This window comes from Diabrotica virgifera, chromosome 9 (genome assembly GCF_917563875.1).
Source record: "Diabrotica virgifera virgifera chromosome 9, PGI_DIABVI_V3a".
Lineage (NCBI taxonomy): Eukaryota > Metazoa > Arthropoda > Insecta > Coleoptera > Chrysomelidae > Diabrotica > Diabrotica virgifera.
In genome coordinates, this window is record NC_065451.1 from 29678423 (window position 1) to 29704576 (window position 26154).

Below are 26154 nucleotides of genomic sequence, written 5' to 3' on the forward strand. Positions count from 1 at the left end.
TTTATTTGTATAGTATAAGTATGTATATCATTAAAATCGGCTGCAGGAAACATATAGGTTATTATTATAGATGTCCATACTAATCAAAAAAAATTGGTTTCAGCCTGGAGGGGGTTGTGTCACCAAGAGGATATTTTTTCCTTATTTCTCTGAATTAAAATTCAGTTATCAACACTACGATATTACTAATACTCGTCTTTGTCTGGAGAACAAAAGTCAGTATTGTAACTCTTCCTTTATTTAACTGAAATATTATATTTATTTTTTATAAATATAAAAGCAAATAAACTTTACTGATAAATAAATAAAACTTTATTGATTTATAAAACCAAATAAACAATAGGGCTTTTCAACGATTCTCATTTGTTTCGAGCTTGTGCCATATGTTGTATAATCTGTGTATATTAATATTATAGAAGCTCGAAACAAATGAGAATCGTTGAAAAGCCTCATAAATGCAAATAAACCAATAAACTGTTACTGTCATTGAAAATTATAAACGTTAAAATTCATAAGCTATCAAAGACATTCCATATTTTTTATCATTGTTTAACTTATTGTGATCTTTATGGAGATGCGGGTTAATTTTGCGATACTATGGTCCATTTTTAAATAGGATGAGTGGTTTAAACGAACGCGCGAAAAATAAAACCTGCTGATTAGCCGAACTAACGCCGAATTCACACACAAGCAATACCTGTCAAATTTTCCTGAAGTGAAGTGTCAATATAGGGCTTTTCATCGATTGTCATTTGTTTCGAGCTTCTGTCAAATGTCGTATAATCCGTGTATAATATTAATATACACGGATTATACAACATTTGACAGAAGCTCGAAACAAATGCCTGTGAATGAAAAACCCTATTGAGTTATCGATTTTTGTTGTGTTAATATTTTTGATCTTTTCGTGACATTTTCTACACAAACTTTTAACTTTCTTTTCATCATATTTTAATACTAATTATCCTATTCCCAACGAATATATTTACTAAAAACACCAATATATTTTTTTACCCTTCATTTCACTTTACTTCATAATGTCGTTTTTATAAAAATTCACTGTTAACATTTTTTCCAATTGCGCCTAAAGAAGTATAACTTCAAAAACATTCAAAATAATGTCTTGTCGAAAATTACGAAAATTGCCGCCCAACATATGTTTACTCTGTGTATATCAGTCTTCTTATGTTACTCCTCCTATTTAAAAAACGAACCATAGTTTCTGTGATTTAAAAAGAAACCCTAGTATAAAAAGTAATTCGTGAATCATTTCATGTATGGGAAAAAGCTGTAAACTGCGTAACTCCATTTATCCAAATTTTACATGAGACACAAAAAACTATTTCTCCAATGATTAATTCGAATACAAGTGTTGAGCTGCCCCCACTTGCAAAAATTAAAAAACAAATAGCCCGGATTTATGAGCTATTTATGAGCTTTCATATTCGGCAAACTAAAAATTTTGAGCTCGTTCCACTGAGCACGAATTTAATACTTTAGTGGGGGGCTGAGTCAGCCCCCCCACTACTTAAAAATAGGAATATTGAATCGGTTTTTGCGGTAAAATTACGAGCTATTTATGAGCTCTTGAAATTATATAGTTTCGATTTTTGAGCTCATCCCCTTCACCCCCAAACAACCCAAATATATCGTATTGCGGATATAATTCCTATAGCTTATATACTCTAAGAATAAACTATTAAATCATGTGCATTTAGATTATTGAGCTACAACCCCTTCGCAAGAAAACCACCCTATCTTCCCGGCTTAAGAGAAAGTTGTACTTAAAATGCATTAAATTAATTATTTGGCGACTACATATCATTTAATAATTTATAAGCTCCCGAATTACGCGCATTTAAATCAGTAAATTGCAATTTATTTTGTATAGTGCAGTCACTGAAGGTAAAAATCAACGATTACCTTCGATTTCGGTGAACCTTCATCGATTTTCACGAAAATTGGAGGAATTGAGGAATTATCAATTAAACCAATTTTACATTTATAGCTTGGTGACATTGCATGATTTGTTCTTATTCTGTTAACAGTAATAATAAAATTCCTGTTTTTTGGTTGTGGAACCATCTTAGCCTTGGGATTTGGACTTGACATGATTTATAATTTAATCCTCTTTGTTTGCTGTCATACTGTTCTTGCCATTTAGTGTTTAGCTGAATTTTAAGTATGGGGTCGTCCATTGATCACGTTATGGTCTTTTAGTCAATTTTTAACCCCATCCCCTTGGTGATACCTGGAGACGTTTGTACAAGAATTCATCTGTACTTATTAGATATCTTTTAAAACACCCTTTAATTCTCTACGTTAATTTCTTTCAATTATTTAAATGTTATCATAAACAAATATCTTTCGTTACATAAATATTATTGACCTAGATTGTGAGGAGTAGTTATACATACAGTCACGGTCGGTGTTTACTATAAACACCTTTCAGGGTCGCCGCTGACTCGGCACTTTCAAAATATACTTATACAATCAAAACATAGTAAGGGATTCCACATTCCACATTCGTCATTATACTTTCTTAGACGTAAGATTATTCATATTAAAATAGTATCATCTCCACTCCGCGAGACGACGTCGCGTAGCTTGCTACCAGCTTATACTCATGCAAGTATAATAAAACAACTTAAGCAGTGATACGACTATTAATCATTCCACCCCTCGGATAAGGGTTAACCACCTTTACCGGGAGAAGATGGTCCTAGTAACCCTGGACCATTATATGGCGATCTAGACCAGACGAGAGCTGATGGATCAAGGATGGGAGGAAAGTCATCCAAAGACGAAGTCCAAGAGAATGGAGTGGTGAACAGCAACTTCATCGTCAAAAACAAGGACATTAAGCTAGACACAGAGGTAAAGGTACTTCTTTATATCATCACGACGGTTCTGATCATGAGACTGGCATGGTCACTATGGAAGACACATCGCAGGAACCTCAAGAGGAACATTCATCGAGGATTGGCGAGATCTACAGCGAACATTGACGTTTAAAAGTGGTAAGTCTATATTTTGTTCTTATGGTATTTCCACGATATTTCATAACAAATGAATAGTATAGCAGTAATGTAAGGTATATTTCTAGTATTTTTATCTATTTATTTTTAATTATCTTTATGGGTATTATTGGAATTTTTTATCACAACTATTAAAGTTATTCACATGGCATATTACCATTATTATTTGAAGTATATATTATTTATATTATTCATTACGAGGGTACATTTTTGCAATTTTTTTATGATTTTAATATTTGCTATCGTAAATATACACTATAAATATAAATATACGATATAAATATATAACAAATATACGCTATATGCATAATACATTTACATTATTATTCTAACTACTTATTTACAAGGGTTAATATAACGTTATTTATTATTGAACTTTTATTTATTATTATTGCAATTTTTTTACATATTTTTTACCATATATTGACGTATTATTTTATCTCGTTATTTTTTTACTATATATCTATATACTACATATCTATATACACCGTAAGACTATCGAATTTATATTTTCGCTAAGAAGTGCAGGAACAGAGGATAGAAAAATTATGTATAAATGAGTAGCAACAAAGTTACTTGGGAAGATTTTGTCAAAATAGTTGAGGAAATTGCGCAAGAAGTAGGAAGACAAAGCAGAAGGGTCTTAAAGAAAAAAGTACCGAAATCTAAGGACATACAGGAAGAAGTAACGACACAGCTAATTCAATCTTATAACAAGTTCGCGCACTTAACTAAGAAAAACTGGGAAGCACTTTCGGACAAACAGAGGGAAGCGTGCAACAAATATTATGGAAAAATCAGAGACAAAGTTATACGCTCATTTCAAGCAGTAAATGTAAGAACAGTGGTTCCAAATTCAATACATCAACCAATCGACAAGAAAGTTGAAGAGGAACAAAGCGACGAGGAAGTAGAAGAAGGAAAAAGCGACGAGGAAGTAGAAGAAGAAATAATTAACGACGAAATAGAAGAGGAAAAAGGTGACATAAAACAAGATATAACAATATTAAACATGGCTCTGACAATCAATGAATTTTTGAATATCGCAAGCAAGATATTGCCCAACGAGTTCGATGGAAGCGCAGGGAAATTACAACCATTTTTGGACGCATTAGAACTACTTGGAAAATTGGCAGAAGGTCATGAAGACACAGCTGTAACGCTAATAAAAACACGACTTACCAATAAGGCTAGGAACCTAATAACCACGGAAGATACGATTCCACGGATAGCTGAAGCACTGAAGAAAGAACTAAGAGGTGATAATCCGAAGAATTTAATAGCCAAATTAGCCAAGAAATGGCAAGGGCATAGAGATGCAGCAGTGTACGCATCTGAAGTGGAAGAGTTAGCAGAACAATTAAAAGTAGCATACATAGCGGAAGGAATGCCACTGGAGTTAGCGAAGAAATATACGACGGAAACAGTAGTAACAACAATGAAACGAAACGTTAATGCAGAGAAAGCTAAGCTAATACTGGAAGCAGGTAACTTTACATCACCGCAGGAAGTAGTATCTAAATTTTTATCGATCGATACGACTGAAGAAAATGCACAAGGAAGAGTCTTAAATTATAGGACAAACTACGAGAATAGGAGAGGACAGCAGCAATACAAAAGAGGATACCATAACAAATATGACAGAGGAAGAAGAAATAACTTCGGACAACGGAACGAAGGAGAAGCAACGGACAATCAACGAAATTATTCGAACAGAGGATACAGACAATTTAACAATCAAACATACAGAGGAAACCGGAGATGAGGAGGTAACAGGAACGTAAGGCTACTAGAGATAGAGGACAGTCAAGAAGAACAAGAAAACCAGCAGTTGGGGTTTTGAATGAACAAGAAGTTGGAAGCACACAGGCAGAAATAAAATATAACATTTACAACTTCGACTTAAACCTAATGAACTTTGTACGAATGAAAACAGGAATCCTTGAAACCACAAGCACCTTTATCATAGACACAGGAGCTGATATTTCAATACTAAAATGTTCACAAGATTTTATGAAGGAACAGGTGAAACCAAACACAAAAGCGAAAATAAAAGGAGTAACTAAAGGAGAGTTGCAAACAATGGGAGAAGTTGAGACAACACTAGAAGTAAAAGGAACTCGATTCGAACACATCTTTCAATTGGTAGAACCTAACTTTCCAATTCCAACAGACGGAATCATTGGGAGAGACTTTATTTCTAACTTTCAATGTATACTGGACTACGCAAACCTTAAAATGCACATTAAAGAGGACAACGATTGTTACATTAGTACGAAAATTCTGGATAATATAGATAATGACACCATAATAATACCACCCCGATGTGAAATTTACAGAATAGTCAAAATTTTTCAAACGCTAAAGAACGACAGGATAGTGGAGCAACAAGAAATACAACCAGGAATATTCATAGCAAGAGCAATTATTTCAAGTAATAATCCATACATCAAAATTTTGAACACAAGATACGAAACAGTAAATGTAGAGGCAAGCACAATCAGGACGTTGGACACTAAACTATTCAACATATATAGACTAGTCAACGACAGCAAGGATAGAAAAAAAGAATTACGAGAATCACTGAAATTAGACATACCAGAATACATACGAGATAACTTAGTATCGTTATGCGAAGAATATTCAGACATATTCGCCCTAAGGCATGATATGTTAACCTGTAACAATTTCTACGAACAGAAACTAAGAGTTAAAGACCAAACTCCGGTATACATTAAAAACATCTACATCCGAGTACAACAGCCCAGTAGTACTGGTACCGAAAAAAGCTATAGATGGAGGAAAAGCATGGAGATTATGCATAGATTTTAGACAATTGAACAAGAAGATAGTTACAGACAAATTCCCATTACCAAGAATAGATTCGATATTAGATCAACTAGGAAGAGCAAAATGGTTTTCAGTTATAGACTTAATGTCAGGTTTTCATCAAATACCATTAGAAAAGTCATCGAGAAAATACACATCGTTTAGCACGGAAAACGGAGCATTTCAATTTACCAGATTACCTTTTGGATTAAATGTAAGCCCGAATAGCTTTTCAAGAATGATGTCAATAGCATTTTCAGGATTAACACCAGACAAAGCATTTCTTTACATGGACGATATCGTAGTAATAGGAATATCCGAAAAACATCACTTAGACAACCTGAAAAAGACATTTGAGACATGTCGAAAATTCAATTTGAAACTTAACCCAGGAAAATGTTAATTTTTTAGAAGGGAAGTAACATATTTAGGACATGATCTTTCTCAAGAGGGAGTATCACCCGACAAAGCGAAGTATGCAGCAATTGAACAATACCCGACACCTAAGACAGCGGAAGAAACAAAGAGATTTGTAGCATTTTGCAACTATTATAGACGTTTTATTCAAAATTTTGCTGAAATATGCAGACCACTCAACAGATTATCAAGAAAAGGAGTAGAATTTTTTTGGTCAGAAGAATGTGACAAAGCATTCAATAAGCTTAAATCATCTCTGATAAAGCCACCGATCCTAAAATATCCTGATTTCAACAAACAGTTTATCCTAACAACAGACGCATCCAATGAGAGTTGTTCAGCAATTTTAAGTCAAGATTATAACGGAATAGACCTACCAATAGCATACGCATCAAGAAGTTTCAATAAAGGAGAATGTAATAAACCTATAATCGTAAGGAATTACTAGCGATTCATTGGGGAATTAATTATTTTAAATGTTATCTATATGGAGCACCAACATTCAAAGTAAAAACAGACCATAAACCTTTGACACACCTATTTGCAATGAAAGAACCAACCTCAAAACTCACGAGGATCAGATTAGACCTAGAAGAATATGACTTCGAAATAGAATATATAACAGGGAAAAGTAACTACGCAGACAGCCTTTCAAGAATAACATTGCATCAACTAAAGAACCTATACATAGACAACACCCATATACTAGCTATAACAAGAGCTCAAGCAAGAGAAAAGGAGAAAGAAGCAAGACAAACAAAGGCTGAAAGTGAACTCGCACTACAGCCTGAAGCCACCAAACAGACAGTAAGGAAGGTACTAAATAATTTAGAGGCGCATAGACTACCAATTTTGTCCTTTGGAGCAGAACTAATCTCACCAAGACTGAGCATTAGGGCCAAAAACAAAATAAAATGCAGCAAAAGCATAGCCACAGGATTGGATCATTTCGATTTAAACCAAGCGTTGGCACAGCTTGATAAGCTTGCGGTAGAGAATGCAGTACGTAAAGTAAAGATATACGTAAATGATATTATTTTTAAATTGTGCACAATTGATGAATTTATTAAAGAAGGAAATAAAAAATTGAAGAATATAGAAATATACATAAGTGAAGTACCAGAAACAATAAAAGATGACAAAGAAAAACACAGATTAATAGAAGAATACCATAATCACCCGATGTTCGGAGGACACGTAGGGAATAATAGACTAATAAAGAAGCTAAAGGCAAGATTCCGATGGAAAAATTTGGAAAAAGACGTAAGAAAATACGTTAAACAATGCCACAAATGTCAAATTAACAAACCGAAAAGAACACATGTCGAAGAGTTCGTGATATCGGACACATCTTCCAAACCATGGGACATAGTATACATAGATACAATAGGTCCATTCACTAGAAGTAATGAAGGTAATAGATACTGTATCACAATGTTGTGTGAACTGACAAAATACGCGGTCAGCATACCAGTGTGCAATAAAGAAGCAGAGACAATAGCACAAGGAATCTTTGATCATTTCATACCAACATACGGACTCATGAAGCAAATAAGAACAGACCAAGGCACAGAGTATAAGAACGAAGTAATGCAGGAATTAACAAAGCTATTAAAAATAGAGCACAACTTTTCAACGGCATACCACCCACAGTCCATTGGAAGTTGCGAAAAACTACACAGAACGTTGAACGAGTATGTAAGAGCATTCATAGACGAAGACAGAGAAAATTGGGATGTGTGTTGCAGAATGTTCACATACTGCTACAATACAACCCCTAACGCGTATCATGGATACACACCGTTCGAACTGTTATATGGCAGGAAGGTTAACCTACCGGAAGACCTTACACAGGAGATTCAACCATGTTACAATATAGATGCCTACTACAATGAGTTACGATACAAACTACAAAGAGCACACGAGAGAGCTAGAACCTTCTTATTAAAAAACAAAAAAGAGCTTCAAGAAAAGAATAAGCTCAAAGCAACACCTCAACACTTTAAAATAGGAGACCTGGTCCTGGTAAAAAGGGAAGAGAATGGTAAGTTTGATAGTCTTTATGTAGGCCCCTTCACAATCATCATCATAAATGGTGCTACAGCCCTATGAAAGAGCCTCGACCTTCCCAAGTCTATTACGCCAGTCAATCCTATCCATTGCCAACCGTTGCCAGTTTGCTGCACCTATTTTTCTCCCATCCTCATCTACACCATCTTTCCATCTAAGTTTTGGCCTACCCCTATTTCTACTTCCCACAGGTTGGGACATAAGGATTCTTCTAGGAGGGTTGTTATGCTGTGACCTTGCTAGATGTCCTGCATATCTTAGTCGTCCTATTCTTATAAGAGATACTACGTCTTTTCCACCAAATATATGTTTATATCTGTGGTATACCTCGTAGTTGTACCTCTTCCTCCAAATACCATTTTCACAGATGCCACCGAATATGCCTCTCAGGATCCTTCGTTCAAATATAAGCAGAAGGTTTTCATCTGCCTTGGAGATGGTCCATGTCTCCGATCCATATGTCAACACTGGTTGTATAAGGGTTTTGTATATGGTTATTTTTGTTTTTTGGCTTAAGTTTCTGCTTCTCATATGTCTACTCAGTCCAAAATAGCATTTGTTCGCTAGGATTATCCTTCGCTTGATTTCTTCTGTCATGACGTTTTACTTGGTGATCAGGGAGCCTAAGTATGTGAATTTGTCCACCACTTCAAAGGTAGAGTTATCAACAGAGAATTGGTGACCGATGTTTATGGCTCTATTGTTGGGTGTTGATGCCACCATCTTAGTTTTCTCCTCGTTTACTGTCAGGCCCATATTTTTTGAGGCATTTGCGAAGGTGGTATACATTTCTTCTAGTTTGCGTGTTGTTCGGGCAACTAGGTCCACGTCATCGGCATATGAAAAATTTGGGATGATTTATTAAAAATATTTCCTCTGTTGTCTATTCGGGCATACTGCTACAATACAACCCCTAACGCGTATCATGGATACACACCGTTCGAACTGTTATATGGTAGGAAGGTTAACCTACCGGAAGACCTTACACAGGAGATTCAACCATGTTACAATATAGATGCCTACTACAATGAGTTACGATACAAACTACAAAGAGCACACGAGAGAGCTAGAACCTTCTTATTAAAAAACAAAAAAGAGCGGCAAGAAAAGAATAAGCTCAAAGCAACACCTCAACACTTTAAAATAGGAGACCTGGTCCTGGTAAAAAGGGAAGAGAATGGTAAGTTTGATAGTCTTTATGTAGGCCCCTTCACAATAACAGAAGTAAATAACGTTAATTGTAAAATCAGAATAGAAAACAATAAAATCAAGGAAATACATAAGAATAGATTATATGCTTACAATCCGAAAACACAGTGAGTGACAAGTGTAATGAAACAATGTTGTTAAACGAACATTTTATTTTTATTTATGTATTTACGTAGTTTTAGGAAAGTTTTTATATAAAAAAATTTTTTTGTATTGATTACAACACAGTATTGGTTGGTAGCACTACTTGCAAAATTTTCTTCCCCGTAGTCAGAAAATTCTTAGGAGGGAAAGGTGTACAAGAATTCATCTGTACTTATTAGATATCTTTTAAAACACCCTTTAATTATCTACGTTAATTTCTTTCAATTATTTAAATGTTATCATAAACAAATATCTTTCGTTACATAAATATTATTGACCTAGATTGTGAGGAGTAGTTATACATACAGTCACGGTCGGTGTTTACTATAAACACCTTTCAGGGTCGCCGCTGACTCGGCACTTTCAAAATATACTTATACTATCAAAACATAGTAAGGGATTCCACATTCCACATTCGTCATTATACTTTCTTAGACGTAAGATTATTCATATTAAAATAGTATCATCTCCACTCCGCGAGACGACGTCGCGTAGCTTGCTACCAGCTTATACTCATGCAAGTATAATAAAACAACTTAAGCAGTGATACGACTATTAATCATTCCACCCCTCGAATAAGGGTTAACCACCCTTACCGGGAGAAGATGGTCCTAGTAACCCTGGACCATTATACGTTTAAGACCACCTATATCACGTGTATTGTGACATTTCGTGATTTTTTATGGAGCCCTCCCCCCTTTCGAGCCTCACGTGATTAATGAGCCCCTATGGCATTCAAATCGGTATATGGAAAACTGTTTGGAGCAAATTTTACCATTATGCACTGTCATATGCGATTTTAAAATTTGTTGCGTTGAAAATATTGTTTGCTGGAAATTCCACATTCAAAATAGTTTTTAAGCAGTATGCCCTCTCATAATATGTGCTTTTAAATTATTCTTTGTTGAATATTTTTTGGCGCAAACTGCACATTCAAATGGTTTTTCACCAGTATGCACTCTCATATGCGATTTTAAATGTGGTTTAGTTGAAAACTGTTTGGTGCAAATTTCACATTCAAATGTATTTTCACCAGTATGCATTGTCATATGTAATTTTAAAACTTGTTTCGTTGAAAACTGTTTGGTGCAAATTTCACATTCGAATGGTTTTTCACCAGTATGCACTCTCATGTGTGATTTTAAAGATAATTTCAATGAAAACTGTTTCAGGCAAATTTCACATTCAAATGGTTTTTCACCAGTGTGCACTTCCATATGCCATTTTAAATTTTGTTTCGTTGATAACTGTTTGGTGCAAATTTCATATTTAAATGGTTTTTCACCAGTATGCACTCTCATATGTAATTTTAAAGCCTGTTTCGATGAAAACTGTTTACTGCAAATTTCACATTGAAGTGGATTTTCACCACGATGCACTGCCATATGTACTTTTAAATAACTGCCTTTTGAAAATTGTTTGGCGCAAATTTCACACTCAAATGGCTTTTCACCAGTATGTACTCTCATATGCGATCTTAAAAGTGGTTTCGTTGAAAACCGTTTAATGCAAATTTCACATTCAAATGGTTTGTCATCAGTATGCACTCTTAAATGTGCTCTCAAATACGCCTTTTTAGAAAATTGTTTGGTACAAATTTGACATTCGAATAGTTTGTCACCGGTGTGCACTTTCAAGTCAGTATGCACGCTCAAATGAGATTTTAAATTGTCCTTTGTTGAAAATTTTCTTGTGCAAATTGCACACTCAAATGGTTTTTCACCAGTACGCACGTTCATATGCCTTTTTAAATGTGGTTTTATTGAAAACTGTTTGGTGCAAATTGCACATTCGAATGGTTTTTCATCAGCATGCACTGACATAAAATGTCTTTTTAAATAATCCTTTAAAGAAAATTTTTTGCTGCAAATTTCACACTCAAATGGTTTTTCGTCAGAATGCAATTTCATATGTGTTCTTAAATTATCCTTGTGTGAAAATTTGTTGGTGCAAATTTTACATTCAAATGGTTTTTCACCAGTAGTAGACACTCTAATATGCGATTTGATATGCGACTTTAAAAGTCGTTTGTTTGAAAACTTCTTGTGGCAGATTACGCATTGAAACGGTTTATCATCAGTATGCACTGTCAGATGTTGTTTTAAATAATCCTTTGTTGAAAATTGTTTGTTGCATATTCCACATTCAAATGGTTTTTCACCAGTATGCACTGTCATATGTCTTTTTAAAACTTGTTTGGTTGACAATTGTTTGGAGCAGATTTCACATTCAAATGGTTTTTCATCTGTGTGTGTCCTCATATGTTGTTCTAAAAGAGAATTGCTTGACAATGGTTTCTTGCAAATAATACACATAAAACTTTGTCCTCCAGTGTTTACATTGGTATTGGAAATTATATATTGGTTCAAATTACTATCACTTCTATCATCATTTGTTAAGATGCTACTTACATCCGTTTTCATATCTTTACAAGAGAGACCTAAAATTATAATCCTCTATTAAATCAATAAAATTCCACTAAATACGAAGTAATGTATACTATGCTGGGTTGAAGAAATATTTGTGCAGGTCATACAAATTGTAATTACACTGACAGGCAAAAAATTTAGGTCACTTTTAAAGTACCCCGCACAAACCTTATGGAAATTATTTCCCAGTGGATTTGGTTCATACTTTGGGAAAATACTCTTTAAAGCATTCTGATAAAAAGTTCTCCTGGGCACAACTCAATCGTATGAAGGATTTTCAAGATATAGAGGCACAAACTCGGAAAATAATAAGATTTACTGGGTATTCCAATTCCCTGAGTTACTGGTTATCTGGCAACATGTAGAAGTTTGGATCAAGGAAAAGTACTAGTAGTCTAGGATGTTCTCCTGGCTATCCAGTGGCGACCTTTACTTTGACCTTGATCTTCAACGGGCGTCATCTTCTAGAGTTTCGAGGGTTTTCGGCATTAAATTGATATAAACAGATTACTCATGGGATCGCTAAACACGAATATGCCATCAGAATTGACCTCCGGAGGACGTGGTGGCCAAGGCCACTGCAAGGGACGTCATCTTCTAGAGTTTCGATGGTTTTCGGCATTTAATTGATGCAAATGATTTACTGGAGGGTTTTTTGAGGTCGGTAAATACGAATATGCCACGGTAACCGACTCCCGGAGCACCTGGTTTCCAAGGTCAATGAAAGGGCCTCCTGGAGTTTCGATGGTTTTTGGTACTACATTAATGCAAACGGATCAGCTATAGATTTTTGGGGTTGCTGAATACGAATACGTGATCAGCAAAGACACACGAGCACCTGGTGCCTAAGATATATATATATATATATATATATATATATATATATATATATATATATATATATATATATATATATATATATATATATATATATATATAAGTTATAATTATGAGATTAGTTAATCAATTAACATAACAATTATTAACATAATTGATTCACTAATTTCATAATTGTTTTCCATAATTATGTTTTCAGCAACCCAAACAAGATTGACATTGACAGTTGGTGACAGTAATTAAATATTTGATAATGATCATTTTTGATTAGCGTTCGAACAACCAGCCCATAGTTTATTAGAAATAGGATTGTAAGATTAGAAAGTTTTCTTATGAATTTTAGCGTTTGCAGTAGTTTTAAACTTTTAAATAATCTATTTTAATGATTATACCTACACTGTGATAATATTGTTGTTAATTAATATATTTCGGCAAGTAATGAAAACCAATGACATCATTAATTAGAATAAATAATTATACGCTCTGAGCTTCGCTGGTGTCGCTCCTAGCGTATTACTAATTCCACTTTCACCGGTAATTTTTAAATTTATTATCGCTTAATATTTACAACGCAAAAAAGTAATTAAATTGTAATCGATTTTTTTAAGATTTTGCTAATCATTTTGACGTTCTATTGATAAAATATGAATATCTTACTTCGGATACTTTCACAATTATCGTGTAGATGGCGCTAAGATTAATAGATTAATTTATAATTACACATTACGGAACATTAAAAAAACTTAAATTCAGTATTTAAAACGTAAGTATATTTAAGGTAAAAATATATACCACACCTTTGACCAACTAATATAATATATTAGTCGGTATACTAATTATAATTAATGTTTTTAATTTTAATTTTAAATTAATCACTTTGACATTTATGTCAAATTTCCGGTAAACTTTTACAGACTTGTCACTACTGGCGCTCGCGAATTTGTAAATATCCCCTCTACGTACGAACTCACAGCGTATAGATATTATTTGTACAGTAAACAAAAACAAATATCTGTGACAAGTAATGACATAAACGTGGCCATGATGAAAAGTCACATTATAATGTCTTGGCCGTGCTCTGACGTCAGAAATTCTGACATACGTAAGCTTGCTTTGTAGTAAAAAGACTATACATGCGAGAACGGGACATTTCACACACGCCGACCGTTCTCGCATGTGGTTCACTATAGGAATTTGGACGAGCGGTAAAAACAGATCGTCCAAAATCAACGTGTGGGGCAGGCGCGGATACAGAGGGGGTCAAGGGGTCCATGGACCCCCCTATTGTATTTAGTCTATAAGTATTGTTTTTATTATTTATTATTTTTTTCTGTCAACCCGAGTTCAATTCTTTTGATACCATAGATATCTGAGATTACTGAATTTTATCCTTAGAGTAAGAGTGAGTCGTATGGCTAAATCTGGACAATAAAATATTTGCGGTACGTCTGAGCCCCCTATTATGAATTTCTAGATCCGCGCCTGGTGTGGGGTAGTAGTAACATCCATTTATTTTCAGTATTAACTTAGTTTAGACTTTGTTTTAACTAGAAATTTTTGATTTGATTCCTACGATTATCATCGATGACGAATGGGTAATCTTTCATTTTTCCGACTGTATACGAAAATGTTCTGGAGTATATTTGGCGTGTGAAACGTTTTATACCTCTATGCACTCTACTTTAAATCATCACACTTTGTTGAAAATTGTTTGGTGCACATTTCAAGTTCAAATTATTTTTCACCAGGATGCACTATAACAGGGGTGGCCAGCTCCTTGATATTCCGAGCCATTTTTCAAAATTTGAAATTTTTCGGGAGCCGCAACTAAACAATTATTTAACACGTTAATCGCCCAAATGAAGCGAAAAATATCCCACCCCCAGGCTCAACTTAGTTTTTCTAGTAAATCATTAAGTTTTTACACTGGATATGATGTACTGGCTGTTATAAAGTGCTAGGTTAAAAAAATTCTCTAAAAATGTATTTTGAAAATGACGCCCTACTTATGGGTTTCAGACAGGGGCGTCATTTGATAGGAGCAGGGGGCAATTGACCCCCCCCCCCCCCGGCCTGAAAATGACTGAATTTTACAAAAAATACAAGACATTGGAATAATAATAATAATTGAAATTTATTATTTTTAAATTCCACACATTATTTTGAGTTAATAGATCATCCTTCAAAACCCCTTTATTCCAATTTTCATGATTCTGTTGCCTTTAGTTCTCGAGATATTTCTAATACGCCAATTACCTGCCTCACCCTATATAGAAGAATATATTTATTTATTTTTCTTAATATGTATGCGAGTTGCGGTGTTATGAATAGGATCATATTTAACATGTATCCATGCATTTTGACGTTGCGACCCTGACAGAAATTGTGGGGACATCTGGTGACTGTCTCAATTTGAATCAAACATATTTACCTATTGGGCTTTTGGTGTTTCGGGGATTGCAACCCCCCGGTGATGGGGTTGATTAGGTTGAAACACTAAATAAATGAATATATTTATTTAACTCACTAAGTATGTATTACAGTAACTAGTTGGTGTTGGATGGATGGACACCTCGACTCTAACCAAGTCTGTTTCTGAATAATGAATAATCTGTCTATCTTTCTACGTATCTATAAATAAATCGTATTTGTTTATGCTTGACTATACTTTAATGTCACCGTGAATTACTAATAGCAGCATTATTGGTAACTTGCTGTTTTCAATATGTGTGGCCTAGATTACATAAATCAATGCCACCCATTTACGAAATCCAAAAAATGCATGTGTATAATATTTACCTAAGACTTTTAAAAATTAAATCGATTAAATACTCTTATTTTTTGGATGCTAATATAAATTCTTTACATCCCCATCCCTTACAAGAAAAAATTTCTGAGAAGATGTACATTATTTTCTCTGCCCTTCCGAAAAAGAAGAAATGTCTCCAACCCTTCGTCCATGTCGATGTCTACCATTACTACCCTGTGGTTAGGTCTCTCCAATTCCATATAGTCTCTCCCATTCCTTATACCATTCTCCATCTAACGATATTGTGTAATAAGGATTGGTACTTTACTACGATTTTCCTTCTTTTCCTCCAGTTCCAAATTCTCGCCATCTTTATTCCTGTTTCCCAAGTCCGTCTGGTCTAGATCGCCAGATGATGGTTCGGGGTTGCCATCCCCGGTTTTGGGGTTGATTAGGTTGAAACACTAAATACTTGAATTTATTTATTTAACTCACTAAGAATTACAGTTAACCAAGTCTGTTTCTAAATAATGAATAATATGTCTATTTTTCTACGTATCTATAAATAAATCGTATTTGTTTGTTATGATTAACTATACTTTAATGTGACCGTGAATTACTAATAGCAGCATTATTGGTGACTTGCTGTTTTCAATATGTGTGGCCTAAATTACACAAATGAATACCACCCATTTACAAAATCAAACAATGCATGTGTATAATATTTACCTAAGACTTTTAAAAAGTAAATCGATTAAATACTCTGATTTTTTTATGCCTTCCATGGATGGATAAATCCTTTACAGGCTGACCAACTATCTCCCTATATAAACAATGGTTTAGCTGAATTTTAAGTATGGCATTCAAATCGGTATATTGAAAACTGTTTGGCGCAAATTTCGCCAGGACGCAATATGTGATTTTAAAACTTGTTTCGTTGAAAATATTGTTTGGTGTTAATTCCACTTTTCAAAATAGTTTTTAAGCAGTATGCGCTCTCATAATATGTACTTTTAAATTACTCTTTGTTGAACATTTTTTGGCGCAAATTGCACATTCAAATGGTTTTTCACCAGTATGCATTCTCATATGCGATTTCAAAAGTGTTTTCGTTGAAAACTGTTTGGGGCAAATTTCACATTCAAATGGTTTTTCACCAGGATGCACTGTCATATGTGCTTTTAAATTACTCTTTGTTGAACATTTTTTGGCGCAAATTGCACATTCAAATGGTTTTTCACCAGTATGCACTCTCATATGCGATTTCAAAAGTGTTTTCGTTGAAAACTGTTTGGGGCAAATTTCACATTCAAATGGTTTTTCACCAGGATGCACTGTCATATGTGATTTTAAAACATGTTTCGTTGAAAACTGTTTGGTGCAAATTTCACATTCAAATGGTTTTGCACCAGTATGCACTCTCAAATGCAATTTTAAAAGTGTTTTCATTGAAAACTGTTTCATGCAAATTTCGCATTTAAATGGTTTTTCACCAGTATGCACTCTCAGATGCGATTTTAAATTTTCTTTTCTTGAAAACTGTTTGGTGCAAATTTCACATTCAAATGAATTGTCACCACGATGCACTGCCATATGTACTTTTAAATTACTGCCTTTTGAAAATTGTTTGGCGCAAATTTCACACTTAAATGGCTTTTCGCCAGTATGTACTCTCATATGTGATCTTAAAAGTGGTTTCGTTGAAAACCGTTTGGTGCAAATTTCACATTCAAATGGTTTGTCATCAGTATGCACTCTTAAATGTGCTCTTAAATACGGCTTTTTAGAAAATTGTTTGGTGCAAATTTGACATTCGAATAGTTTGTCATCGGTATGCACTTTCCCATCAGTATGCACTTTCACGTCATTATGCACACTCAAGTGTGATTTTAAATTATCCTTTGTTGAAAATTTTCTTGTGCACATTGCACATTCAAATGGTCTTTCACCAGTATGCCACGTCATATGACATTTAAATTGTCGTTTCGTTGAGTACTGTTTAGTGCAAATTTCACATTTAAACGGTTTTTCATTAGCATGCACTGACATAAAATGTCTTTTTAAATAGTCCTTTAAAGAAAATTTTTTGTTGCAAATTTCACACTGAAATGGATTTTCGTCAGAATGCAATTTCATATGTGTTCTTAAATTATCCTTGTGTGAAAATTTGTTGGTGCAAATTTTACATTCAAATGGTTTTTCACCAGTAGTAGGCCCTCTAATATGCGATTGGATATGCGATTGGATATGCGATTTTAAAAGTCGTTTGTTTGAAAAATTCTTGTGGCAGATTGCGCATTGAAACGGTTTTTCACCAGAATGCAATTTCTTATGAATTTTTAAATAACTCTTTGTTGAAAAGTATTTATTGCAAATTTCACATTCAAATGGGTTTTCACCAGTATGCGCGGTCATATGTACTGTTAAAGAACCCTTTGTTGAAAACTGTTTGTTGCAAATTTCACATCCAAATGGTTTTTCACCAGTATGCACTCTCATATGCAATTTTAAAGCTGTTTTCGTTGAAATTTTTTTGGCGCAAATTGAACATTCAAATGGTTTTTTACCAGTATGCACTTTCATATGTGATTTGAAAGCGTGTTTCGTTGAAATTTGTTTGAAACAAATTTCACATTCAAATGGTTTTTCATCAGTGTGTATCCTCATATGTAATTCTAAACGAGAACTGCTTGACAATGGTTTCTTGCAAATGGTACATATAAAAATTTGTCGTCCAGTGTTCACATTGGTATTGGAAATTATATATTGGTTCAAATTACTATCACTTCTATCATCATTTGTTAAGATGCTACTGGCATCCGTTTTTATATCTTTACAAGAGAGACCTAAAATTATAATCCTCTATTAAATCAATAAAATTCAACTAAATACGAAGTAATGTATACTATGCTGGGTTGAAGAAATATTTGTGCAGGTCATACAAATTGTAATTACACTGACAGGCAAAAAAAATAGGTCACTTTTAAAGTACCCCGCACAAACCTTATGGAAATTAGGTCCCAGTGGATTTGGTTCATACTTTGGGGAAGCATCCTGATAAAAAGTTCTCATGGGCACAACTCAATCGTATGAAGGATTTTCAAGATATAGAGGCACAAACTCGGAAAATAATAAGATTTACTGGGTATTCCAATTCCCTGAGTTACTGGTTATCTGGCAACATGTAGAAGTTTGGATCAAGGAAAAGTACTAGTAGTCTAGGATGTTCTCCTGGCTATTCAATCTTTATTTTGACCTTGATCTTCAACGGGCGTCATCTTCTAGAGTTTCGAGGGTTTTCGGCATTAAATTGATATAAACAGATTACTCATGGGATCGCTAAACACGAATATGTCATCAGAATTGACCTCCGGAGAACGTGGTGGCCAGGGCTACTGCAAGAGACATCACCTTCTAGAGTTTCGATGGTTTTCGGCATTTAATTGATGCAAATGAATTACTGGAGGATTTTTTGAGGTCGCTAAACACGAATATGCCACGGTAACCGACTCCCGGAGCACCTGGTTTCCAAGGTCAATGAAAGGGGCTCCTGGAGTTTCGATGGTTTTTGGTACTACATTAATGCAAACGGATCAGTTATAGGTTTTTGGGGTTGCTGAATACGAATACGTGATCAGCACAGACACACGAGCACCTGGTGCCTAAGATAGGTTATCTTCTGGAGTTTCGGAGAAATCAAATGGAGGAATCAAATTGGAATCCAAATGGAGCGCCTTTCGTTGACCTTGGAAACCAGATGCTCCGGAAGTCGGTTACCGTGGCATATTCGTGTTTAGCTACCTCAAAAAACCCTCCAGTAATTCATTTGCATCAATTAGATGCCGAAAACCATCGAAACTCTAGAAGATGATGTCTCTTGCAGTAGTCCTGGCCACCACGTCCTCCGGAGGTCAATTCTGATGACATATTCGTGTTCAGCGATTCCAAAAACCCATGAGTAATCTGTTTATATCAATTTAATGCCGAAAACCCTCGAAACTTTAGATGACGCCCGTTGAAGATCAAGGTCAAAGTAAAGGTCGCCATTGGATAGCCAGGAAAAAATCCTAGACTTAGTCCTAGTACTTTTCCTTGATCCAAACTTCTCCAGGTTGCCAGATGGCCAGTAACTCAGGGAATTGGAATAGTAAATCTTATAATTTTCCGAGTTTGTGCCTCTATATCTTGAAAATCCTTCATACGATTGAGTTGTGCCCATGAGAACTTTTTATTAGGATGCTTCAAAGAGTATTTTCCCAAAGTATGAACCAAATCCACTGGGACCTAATTTCCATAAGGTTTGTGCGGGGTGCTTTTGTGTTTCTAGGTAGTAATTAAGTAATTTAGTAACGGTTGTATAGTCTTGTTACTACAAAAGCACGCTTACGTATGTCAAAATTTCTGACGTCAGAGCACTGCCAGGACATTAGAATGGGACTTTTCATGATGGCCACGTTAATGTCATTACCTGTCAGATATTTTTCTTTGTTTTTGTTTACTGTTCAAAAAATATCTATAATTATTTATTCTAATTAATGATATCAATCAGTTTTCATTTCTTGCCGAAATATTTGTAATGGTAATTAACGAAAATAAACATTAACTTTAAAATTGACATTTCTCTAACACAGCTATACGACACCCACACGGAAATGCCCGATCTTGCATAAGTGCCAACATAATATTATAACAAGAAAAACGTAATAGCTATTACACTGAGAATTTTAGAATTATAGTAATTAAATAGCCAAAAATATTTTTTATTATTAATAGTATACATTTTATTAAACAAGTGTTAAATACTTTAGAAAATAATAATTTTATTTAAATACATTAGACAATCGTACGTTACTGATACGACAGTTTAGTGTTGCTACATTTTTACTTCATTTCGTGGACAATTTGATTCACAACATAGCTTTAAAAAACTGTACTGTTTTGATAGATACCTACATTATTAAATAGAGCTTAATTTTAAAAACTATTGTAATTATTGTTGTGAAACATGCCAAATCAAAATGCTTCTTTAATAGATTATTTTGAACAAGAACGAAATAATGGGGTTCCCTTTTACCATTAACTGCAGAGAAGTAAGTTATAGAATTTAGATTTCTTAGGGCCGGTTGTTCGAACGCTAATCAACAATGATCACTATCAGATATTTAATTACTGTCACCAACTGTCAATGTCAACTTTGATTGGGTTGTCAAAACATAATAGATTATAATTATGAGATTAGTTAATCAATTAACATAACAATTATTAACATAATTGATTCACTAATTTCATAATTGTTTTCCATAATTATGTTTTCAGCAAACCAAACAAGGTTGACATTGACAGTTGGTGACAGTAATTAAATATTTGATAATGATCATTTTTGATTAGCGTTCGAACAACCGGCCCATAGTTTATTAGAAATAGGATTGTTAGATTTAAAGATTAGAAAGTTTTCTTATGAATTTTAGCGTTTGCAGTAGTTTTAAACTTTTAAATAATCTATTTTAATGATTATACCTACACTGTGATAATATTGTTGTTAATTAATATATTTCGGCAAGTAATGAAAACCAATTGACATCATTAATTAGAATAAAGAATTATACGCTCTGAGCTTCGCTGGTGTCGCTCCTAGCGGATTACTAATTCAACTTTCACCGGTAATTTTTAAATTTATTATTTAATTGTTATCGCTTAATATTTACAACGCAAAAAATAATTAAATTGTAATCGATTTTTTTAACATTTTGCTAATCATTTTGACGTTCTATTGATAAAATATGAATTTCTTACTTCGGATACTTTCACAATTATCGTGTAGATGGCGCTAAGATTAATAGATTAATTTATAATTACATATTACGGAACATTAAAAAAACTTAAATTCAGTATTTAAAACGTAAGTATATTTAAGTTAAAAATATATACCACACCTTTGACCAACTAATATAATATGACGTGCCCATGATGAAAAGTCACATTCTAATGTCTTGGCCGTGCTCTGACGTCAGAAATTCTGACATACGTAAGCTTGCTTTTGTAGTAAAAAGACTATACATGCGAGAACGGGACATTTCAAACACGCCGACCGTTCTCGCATGTGGTTCACTATAGGAATTTGGACGGGCGATAAAAACAGATCGTCCAAAATCAACGTGTGGGGCGTGGGGTAGTAGTAACATCCATTTATTTTCAGTATTAACTTAGTTTAGACTTTGTTTTAACTAGAAATTTTTGATTTGATTCCTACGATTATCATCGATGACGAATGGGTAATCTTTCATTTTTCCCACTGTATTTGAAAATGTTCTGGAGTATATTTGGCGTGTGAAACGTTTTATACCTCTATGCATTCTACTTTAAATCACCACACTTTGTTGAAAATTGTTTGGTGCACATTTCACGTTCAAATTATTTTTCACCATGATGCACTATAACAGGGGTGACCAAGCTCCTTGATATTCCGAGTCATTTTTCAAAATTTGAAATTTTTCGGGAGCCGCAACTAAACAATTATTTAACACGTCGCCCAAATGAAGCGAAAAATATCCCACCCTCAGGTCCAACTTAGTTTTTCTAGTAAATCATTAAGTTTTTACACTGGATATGATGTACTGGCTGTTATAAAGTGCTAGGTTAAAAAAAATCTCTAAAAATGTATTTTGAAAATGACGCCCTACTTATGGGTTTCAGACAGGGGCGTCATTTGATAGGAGCAGGGGGGCAATTGCCCCCCCCCCCCCCCCGGTGCCCTGAAAATGACTTGAATTTTACAAAAAATACAAGAAATTGGAATAATAATAATAATTGAAATTTATTATTTTTAAATTCCACACATTATTTTCATTTAATAGATCATCCTTCAAAACCCCTTTATTCCAATTTTCATGATTCTGTTGCCTTTAGTTCTCGAGATATTTCTAATACGCCAATTACCTGCCTCACCCTATATAGAAGAATATATTTATTTAGTTTTCTTAATATGTATGCAAGTTGCGGTGTTATGAATAGGATCGTATTTAACATGTGTCCATGCATTTTGACGTTGCGACCCTGACAGAAATTGTGGGGACATCTGGTGACTGTCTCAATTTGAATCAAACATATTTACCTATTGGGCTTATGGTGTTTCGGGGGTTGCAACCCCCCGGTGATGGGGTTGATTAGGTTGAAAAACTAAATAATTGAATATATTTATTTAACTCACTAAGTATGTATTACAGTAACTAGTTGGTGTTGGATGGATGGACACCTCGACTCTAACCAAGTCTGTTTCTGAATAATGAATAATCTGTCTATCTTTCTACGTATCTATAAATAAATCGTATTTGTTTATGCTTGACTATACTTTAATGTCACCGTGAATTACTAACAGCAGCATTATTGCTAACTTGCTGTTTTCAATATGTGTGGCCTAGATTACATAAATCAATGCCACCCATTTACGAAATCCAAACAATGCATGTGTATAATATTTACCTAAGACTTTTAAAAATTAAATCGATTAAATACTCTTATTTTTTGGATGCTAATATAAATCCTTTACATCCCCATCCCTTACAAGAAAAAATGTCTGAGAGATGTACATTATTTTCTCTGCCCTTCCGAAAAAGAAGAAATGTCTCCAACCCTTCATCCATGTCGATGATTACGACCCTGTGGTTAGGTCTCTCCAATTCCATATAGTCTCTCCCATTCCTTATACCATTCTCCATCTAACGATATTGTGTAATAAGGATTGGTACTTAACTACGATTTTCCTTCTTTTCTTCCAGTTCCAAATTCTCGCCATCTTTATTCCTGTTTCCCAAGTCCGTCTGGTCTAGATCGCCATATGGTGGTTCGGGGTTGCCATCCCCGGTTTTGGGGTTGATTAGGTTGAAACACTAAATACTTGAATTTATTTAACTCACTAAGAATTACAGTTAACCAAGTCTGTTTCTAAATAATGAATAATATGTCTATTTTTCTACGTATCTATAAATAAATCGTATTTGTTTGTTATGATTGACTATACTTTAATGTGACCGTGAATTACTAATAGCAGCATTATTGGTGACTTGCTGTTTTCAATATGTGTGGCCTAAATTACACAAATAAATACCACCCATTTACAAAATCAAACAATGCATGTGTATAATATTTACTGAAGACTTTTAAAAAGTAAATCGATTAAATACTCTTATTTTTTGGATGCCTTCCATGGATGGATAAATCCTTTACAGGCTGACCAACTATCTCCCTACATAAAGAATGGTTTAGCTGAATTTTAAGTATGGCATTCAAATCGGTATATTGAAAACTGTTTGGCGCAAATTTCACCAGGACGCAATGTGTGATTTTAAAACTTGTTTCGTTGAAAATATTGTTTGGTGTTAATTCCACTTTTCAAAATAGTTTTTAAGCAGTATGCGCTCTCATAATATGTACTTTTAAATTACTCTTTGTTGAACATTTTTTGGCGCAAATTGCACATTCAAATGGTTTTTCACCAGTATGCACTCTCATATGCGATTTCAAAAGTGTCTTCGTTGAAAACTGTTTGGGGCAAATTTCACATTCAAATGGTTTATCACCAGGATGCACTGTCATATGTGATTTTAAAACATGTTTCGTTGAAAACTGTTTGGTGCAAATTTCACATTCAAATGGTTTTTCACCAGTATGCACTCTCAAATGCAATTTCAAAAGTGTTTTCATTGAAAACTGTTTCATGCAAATTTCGCATTTAAATGGTTTTTCACCAGTATGCACGCTCATATGATAGTTTAAAGCTTGTTTCGTTGATAACTGTTTGGTGCAAATTTCACATTCAAATGAATTGTCACCACGATGCACTGCCATATGTACTTTTAAATTACTGCCTTTTGAAAATTGTTTGGCGCAAATTTCACACTTAAATGGCTTTTCGCCAGTATGTACTGTCATATGTGATCTTAAAAGTGGTTTCGTTGAAAACCGTTTGGTGCAAATTTCACATTCAAATGGTTTGTCATCAGTATGCACTCTTAAATGTGCTCTTAAATACGGCTTTTTAGAAAATTGTTTGGTGCAAATTTGACATTCGAATAGTTTGTCGTCGGTATGCACTTTCACATCAGTATGCACTTTCACGTCATTATGCACACTCAAGTGTGATTTTAAATTATCCTTTGTTGAAAATTTTCTTGGGCAGATTGCACATTCAAATGGTCTTTCACCAGTATGCCATATCATATGACATTTAAATTGTCGTTTCGTTGAGTACTGTTTGGTGCAAATTTCACATTTAAACGGTTTTTCATCAGCATGCACTGACATAAAATGTCTTTTTAAATAGTCCTTTAAAGAAAATTTTTTGTTGCAAATTTCACACTCAAATGGTTTTTCGTCAGAATGCAATTTCATATGTGTTCTTAAATTACCCTTGTGTGAAAATTTGTTGGTGCAAATTTTACATTCAAATGGTTTTTCACCAGTAGTAGGCACTCTAATATGCGATTGGATATGCGATTGGATATGCGATTTTAAAAGTCGTTTGTTTGAAAACTTCTTGTAGCAGATTGCGCATTGAAACGGTTTTTCACCAGAATGCAATTTCTTATGAATTCTTAAATAACTCTTTGTTGAAAAGTATTTATTGCAAATTTCACATTCAAATGGGTTTTCACCAGTATGCACGGTCATATGTACTGTTAAAGAACCCTTTGTTGAAAATTGTTTGTTGCAAATTTCACATCCAAATGGTTTTTCACCAGTATGCACTCTCATATGCAATTTTAAAGCTGTTTTCGTTGAAAACTTTTTGGCGCAAATTGCACATTCAAATGGTTTTTTACCAGTATGCACTTTCATATGTGATTTTAAAGCGTGTTTCGTTGAAATTTGTTTGAAACAAATTTCACATTCAAATGGTTTTTCATCAGTGTGTGTCCTCATATGTTGTTCTAAACTAGAATTGCTTGACAATGGTTTCTTGCAAATGATATATATAAAACTTTGTCCTTCAGTGTTTACATTGGTATGGGAAACTATGTATTGGTTCAGGTTACTGTCACTTTTATCATCATTTGTTAAGAGGCTACTGACATCCGTTTTCATATCTTTACAACAGAGACCTAAAATTATAATTTTCTATTAAATCAATAAACTGCAACTAAATAAGAAGAAATGTGCAAGTCGTACAAATTGTAATTACACTGGTGGACAAAAAATTTAGGTCACTTTTAAACTATGTAAACATTAAAAATGTATAAACCTTTTCAATTTGTTTGCAACCCTAAACCGCAGCAGCATTATATTCTAGTTCAATCAGAGAGTGCAGGAAGAGTATATACCGGTTTCGAGGCCTTTTTGTCCCATCATCAGTAGACCCATATCCTCATCTTTCCGATTGAACCAGGAAAGCTCGCGTGCCGTCACAGATTGCAAAGAAACAAAGACATCGTCATCT

At 34.1% G+C, this 26154-nt stretch overlaps 1 protein-coding gene across 5 annotated transcripts in view; it reads right to left on the minus strand.

Moving 5' to 3' along the window:
• The window catches only part of LOC114339762 (gastrula zinc finger protein XlCGF57.1-like), a 108019-nt gene that overhangs the window by 36906 nt on the left and 44959 nt on the right, over positions 1-26154 (minus strand). Inside the window, exons 2-3 of one of the 5 annotated variants that reach the window (XR_007700927.1) lie at positions 23870-25819; positions 15502-16451 (exon numbers count right to left, since the gene is read on the minus strand). The exons of 2 other annotated variants lie outside the window; for them this stretch is intronic. Coding sequence is in view for 2 of the 3 variants with exons in the window: in XM_028290439.2 (XP_028146240.2) it covers positions 24123-25819 (1697 nt within the window). In the remaining variant the exon portion in view is untranslated. Of the gene's footprint in view, positions 1-9791; positions 12148-15501; positions 16452-22903; positions 25820-26154 lie in introns of those variants that run through there. 2 more of the 5 variants (XM_050662194.1, XM_028290439.2) reach the window with 2 other exon arrangements.